Here is a 6,000-nt window from a genome sequence, read left to right as displayed (position 1 = left end):
TTTCTTTTCTTTTCTTTTCTTTTCTTTTCTTTTCTTTTCTTTTCTTTTCTTTTCTTTTTCCTTTCCTTTCCTTTCCTCTTTCCTTTCCTTTCCTTTCCTTTCCTTTCCTTTCCTTTCCTTTCCTTTCCTTTCCTTTCCTTTCCTTTCCTTTTTGATGTTGTTGTTGCTGCTGCTGCTGTTGTTGCTGTTGCTGTTTGCAGTGCCAGTTCAGTTTTCCTTTATTTTTGACAGCACTGAGGACTGAACCTAGGGTCTCATGAATGCTAGACAAATACTCTATCCTTGAGCTACACCACTAAGCCTCCACCAGGTATCCTCAAACACTTTTTCCCAAGGAAAGAGAAGAGGCTAATGGTATGTTTTGTGCAGATTTGAAAAGGGATGGCCACATTCACTAACTGAATATTCCAGCAAAGCCAACTGAGAGAGTAGTCAGGCTTTCTTCCTGACAGAGCCCGAGATTCTTTCGGCAAGGATAGGTACTGGCTGCTGACCTTTCTTGGAGAAGAGGCTGATCCAGATGACTAGAAGGTCTGGAGATCTGGGAGGTGGTAACTGAAGTTTCGGGGTGGAACTCGACATCCCCTTGGTGACTGAGCATGGGCTTTCTGGACTCACTTGAATCTAAAGGTGGTGGTGGCTGACTCTTTAAGACAATCCGCTCGTCTGGCTCTCTGATAACCTGAGTGACAATGTGCATTATTCTTCACTTGTAGTTTGGGGTTTGATTTGCCTAACAATAGCTAGAGGCAGGCTAGGACAAGGAAGAGAAACTGAGATAAATTAACAATACATGGCCAGGGACCTCCTGTAAATAAAAGGGGGTGGTGGTCCAGAAGGAGCAGGAGTCCAGGCCAGGGGTACACAGCCAAAAGGCTCTGCATGTTGACAAGGCGAAACTGAATTCGCACTTGGAACTTTGATTTCTGAAGACACAGACTTTTTGGTTCTGGGAAAAATCTAATTTTTAAACAAAGTGTGTCTGTGCTGAACATTTGCAATGCAGCACATACTTAATTTCTTCCACATGCATCTCTTTCAGTGTGTACCACACAAGCTTTCAGCTTAGCAAATGGATTAAGTTTGAGGCCACATTTATCGTATCTGGTTGGAGAAAGGCAACATGAGTGACTGGTGATAAGGTAAGAATCACTCTATATAAACCCTTCCTTGGTAATGGATTCCCACAGATGGAAGAAGAGGAGAGAGCCAGTGAACCCCGCGGTGGAGCAGACAGTGGAGCCTGAGTACCAGTCTGTATAAACCCTGTATCAGCTATGCTGCCCTAGCATGAGCACCACAGCTAGGGACACACCCTCCCCACTAACTGCTGGGGCCTGACACAGATGCTGGAAAGGAACCATCTGCAGATGCTTCTGATAAACGTACCTTTATGTTTGCCTCCAGACTGTCAAGAGAAGATGCTAGAAGAAAGAGGAATAGGGTGAGGAACTTGTCATTACCAGTTAGCCATAAAGCTGCTGACACATTCATCCCATAGCAGAAATGAGAGTTTAGACCACAAATGAACAACAAAAGAACTAAAGTGCTCTCTTGTAAGTTCCAAGATACAACTGAGTCTCCTCGGGTACTGTGAGTCTATAGGACCTTTCTGTCTTCCTGGGGTCCACAGTCAAGTTGTATTTTCAGTGACAGTACAGCTGGAAAGGGGTTAGGAGACAAACAGGTCATGGGTCAGAAGTTTAAGAGCCTTACGCAGTGGCCTTAACGAAAGAAAAACATATTAGCCCAGATGTGCAGAGCTTTGAAGAAGGCAATATGGGTCCAACGTAAAGTTCTGTGCTCTGCCTCGAGAATCCTTGTTGGGTTTATGCTCTTGAGGATTCGTGTCCAAGGTAAACGTGAATATAAAGTCGAGCCAATGGATACATAAGAAGCACAATGCACCTAAACCACAAGCCACTGTCATTACCCTAAACGTCCATGAGACGTAAGCAGACCTCACACTAGTGAGTGGCAAGGATGATTAGAAACAAAGTAATGACCTAACATTATGGAACCCTAGTTCCAAAACAAAGCCAAATGTTGCAATACTAAATTTTTTTCAATTCTAAAAATAATAAATACACATGGAGAAAAATGAAAAGCAAGTGGATGGTTTCCTGCCCCCCTCCCCAGGTTTAATGACAAAACATTCCTTGGACTCCTGGTTCACATTACAGCAGCAGTTGTAATAAGAAAGAAATAAGAGGTTTTTAAAGCCTGACATGCTGCCTACCTGAGGACAGGCATCTCTGTGTATGCATATGGTCCAGGAACTCCCCACTCTAAGCTGGGCACGGAATCAGCAAAGTCCCTTGCAGCTACAGGTACAAAACCATCCTGAGGCATAGGAACCCCCTGGGCACCCTTCTGCATGGTGAGTTTAGAAGTTCATCAACATCTGGTCTGCTTTTGACCCCTTGTTTCTCAAAGGGCAATCTATAACTCAACAGCGTGAGAACCACCCAGAAGCTTGTGAGAAAAGCACTGAGGCCCCACACAAACACGGTATCAAGACCTGCAGTTTAGAGGCATGGCTTTCTTCTCCCACTGGCCTCGTGGTGGCCTACACACAGGGATAGCTTGACAAACCACAGGGATTCCGGGATCTAATTCTAGAGATCTGAACGTGTGCAGGTTGTGGCTCTGCCAACAGATTGATGTGTGACTTGCAGTCACACTGTGACCACTGCAAACCTCCTCTCCTGCCAGGTAAAGACCAAGACAAGCATGGCATATGGGTGTCATCAGATGCAAGCTGGCATCAAGCTTGACCTTCTCTCCTTGGAAGGGACATTCGCTGCTGCTTGCACTCAGTATGACAGGGAAGATGGCACTGCTTTTACAGGCTGCACCAGTGACCTTCAATGGCAGGGCCTAAATTAAATCTTAGATGTGACGAAGCACTTTCCCCTCTCAGCCCCACACTCTGTCTGTGTTCAGCTGTGATCAGTCACTCTGCTCTCAGGACACTGGCCTGAGTTAATGTAAAACCCTCTGCCATCCCTTACAGGTCCATTAAGCCAAATACAGGGAACTCCAGTGTGAGGACATCATAAGTCAGTCCTATCAGGAGGTAACAGAGGGAACCATCGCTAGCCCTGTCTAGACTTAGAACTCCGGGCAAGCTGCTATGACCTTCACTAGGGACAGACTCACATATTCTAGTCATTGTTAATCAATGTATAGTCCAGAAATCTTAATGGGGGACAGGGATCACTTCAGGACTTTTTACGAAAACTCCCAATTAAAGCTTGCATTCATAATTATACTAAGACATGATTTATTCCCCTCAGTCTCATTCTCCCATAGTCTAACAAAAGCCACCATGACATATCATAACATGACTGTTCTAATGGGGGCATGTCATAACATTACTAGTCTAATGGTTAGCGATTTCTCTGCTGGTGTATTATATTTTGCAATGACTCGGTTTCAATTTTGAACTTGCTAAGTGTAGATAGTCACCATCCACATCAACCAAAGCTCTTCAAAGCCCTCAGTATCATTTACAAATGCACACGGTCCTGAAATCCACAACACTGAAGACAGCTAGCTACCTTAACCTAACTGCTTCAGAGAGTTGGCTCCCTCCTCTCTAACGTAGGATCTGGTCGGCAAGTGTCATGACCACCATCAGAAAAAAAAAAAAAAACAGCAAAACAAACAACATATTTGCAAACTGTCAGGGCTGCCTGTGCAGAGTTTACAGGAGGACAAACTGCTGCCGGCTTTGCCAGCCTAGCCAGGGCCTGTAGCCACACATGGTTAGTCACATCCTTCAGCTTGGTCCCCTTCAAGTACTCAGGACAATTTGAAAACAAACTGCTTCTTAGTTCTTCTGCCCCAAGGGAATACCACAGCTAGAAAGACCTTGAGAATCAAGCCCACAGTTTCCAGTGTAACCTGTAGTTCCTCAGAGTGAAAGAGGCCTAGTGGAATACAGTGGTGCTCATTGGTCAAATGTCGGTAACAAAGAACTCAAGTACCTCTTCTCTTTGAAAGATCAAAGTTTATAAATTTAGGTTTTCTTCTGGACTTCTGTGAACGGTGCTCCAAATTATTTTCACCAAAGGGGTTTCCACTGTCCACCTGAAAGTGAAGGAGACCTATAAGTTTCCTCACCCACAGTCGCTTGGATCACCTTCTTATTACCCATGATGCCTTTCAACCTCGGACAAAGAGAATCTTGGGAAATAACCTAAATCACAGTCTCCAGGTATGTTATGTTTACTCCACAGAGGAAACTGTCCACCATCTCCACTGAGGCTAGATATGAGAGTCTGTGTTAACTGTGAGCACAGAGAACTGAAGCTGACACAAGATATGTTCTTATAACTAACTGGTAATGATGAAAAGACAAAGCCCAAAGCTTCTGCCTCCTGCATGTTATAACTACAGGTGTGAGCCGCCAGTCCAGCTTGGAATCCTTTGAATTGGACAGCAGAGTATTCCAGAAATCAAGAGACTGACCAGATTCCCTTCCAGTCTGCTGTCTAGATTCTTTTAAAACATGATAGCACTGACTGACTACTCTTTTTTTTTTTTTTTTTGGTTTTTTTCAAGACAGGGTTTCTCTATGTAACCCTGGCTGTCCTGGAACTCACTCTGTAGGCCAGGCTGGCCTCGAACTCAGAAATTTACCTGTCTCTGCCTCCCAAGTGCTGGGATTAAAGGCGTGCGCCACCATTGCCTGGCAACTACTCTCTTACTTAAAGTGACAGACCACATTTTCCTAAAATAAAATTGGTAAGCACGATCTGCAAAAGCAGATCAAAATACTCAAAAAGGAGATTCTTCTGCAGCATAAAGCTAGACTTTGAAATATTTGTTTATTTTTTCAGTGAGGCAGACTAAAATGCTAATCTTTATTGTATGTCAAGAAATAGACTGATCGCCGAGCAGTGGTGGCTCACGCCTTTAGTCCCAGCACTTGGGAGGCAGAAGTAGGCGGATTTCTGAGTTCCAGGCCAGCCTGGTCTACAGAGTGAGTTCCAGGACAGCCAGGGCTACACAGAGAAACACTGTCTCGAAAAAACAAAAAAACAACAACAAAAGAAAGAAAGAAAGAAAGAAAGAAAGAAGGAAGGAAGGAAGGAAGGAAGGAAGGAAGGAAGGAAGGAAGGAAGGAAGGAAAGAAAAGAAAAAGAAATAAATAGACTGGTGTTTTCTACTTTAAATTTTTAAAGGTGTGTGAGTATTTTGTTTGCATGCATGTATGTACCACATGTGTGCTGGTGCCCAAAGAAGCCAGAAGAGGGTATCAGATGCTCTGGAACTGGAGGTATAAACAGAGCTGCTGTGTGGGTGGTGGGAACTGAACCTGGATCCTCAGGATGAACAGCCCATGCTCTTACCAGCTGAGCCCCCTCTTCAGACACAAGCTCTCCAAGTTTTTATGTCTCACATATGATCAGGAAATCTAGGTAATCAAGTATGTTAAATGATCTATAAACAAGCTAAACATATAAAGAAGTGTAATGAATTGTCAAATAGTGAAAATGTCAAGTTTTCACTCCCTAAGAAATCTAGCCAATTTTTTTTAAGATTAATTAACCCACAGTGTCAGGGACTACATTTTATAACCATTTATATGGAATAGAATAAGCTACATTGTCAAAGAAATGCAAGCTATCAATATTGCTGTGGGGGCATATTTAATGACACGTTGCTACACTTTGCTAGGCATCTTTACCAAGACCACCATAAAGAAACCAGCCATATAATATTTCTGTGTTTATAAATAGTTCTTATTTGTAGATTAGCCAGTCCATATTTTCTACCCAGAAAGCTCAACCTACCTACAAGCAAACTACATATAACCATCTCATCAGCATCTTGACCATGACTAACCCCAACTCATGGCCTCTGTCAGATGCACAGTCATCATTTCTAGTGATCTTTAAGTCAAGATATTAATTTAGCATTTTATCAATTGCAAATATTCTGAAGACAGTTACTAACTGGAATTTGGGGTGGAGATCACAAAGAATAAAA

The 6,000-nt window shown here is 43.2% G+C and overlaps 1 protein-coding gene across 2 annotated transcripts in view; it reads right to left on the bottom strand.

Annotated features, from left to right (window-relative positions):
• Positions 1-6,000, bottom strand: part of Spata6l (spermatogenesis associated 6 like) — a 40,644-nt gene that overhangs the window by 10,989 nt on the left and 23,655 nt on the right. For both annotated transcript variants that reach the window (XM_028764040.1, XM_028764041.1), the window contains exons 8-10: positions 3,993-4,095; positions 1,390-1,424; positions 495-682 (exon numbers count right to left, since the gene is read on the bottom strand). In XM_028764040.1, the coding sequence (XP_028619873.1) occupies positions 495-682; positions 1,390-1,424; positions 3,993-4,095 (326 nt within the window). The remainder of the gene's footprint in view (positions 1-494; positions 683-1,389; positions 1,425-3,992; positions 4,096-6,000) is intronic.

The sequence above is a fragment of the Grammomys surdaster genome, unplaced genomic scaffold (assembly GCF_004785775.1).
Source record: "Grammomys surdaster isolate TR1022 unplaced genomic scaffold, NIH_TR_1.0 141, whole genome shotgun sequence".
Classification (NCBI taxonomy): domain Eukaryota; kingdom Metazoa; phylum Chordata; class Mammalia; order Rodentia; family Muridae; genus Grammomys; species Grammomys surdaster.
This window is presented reverse-complemented; position numbering and strand designations above follow the sequence as displayed.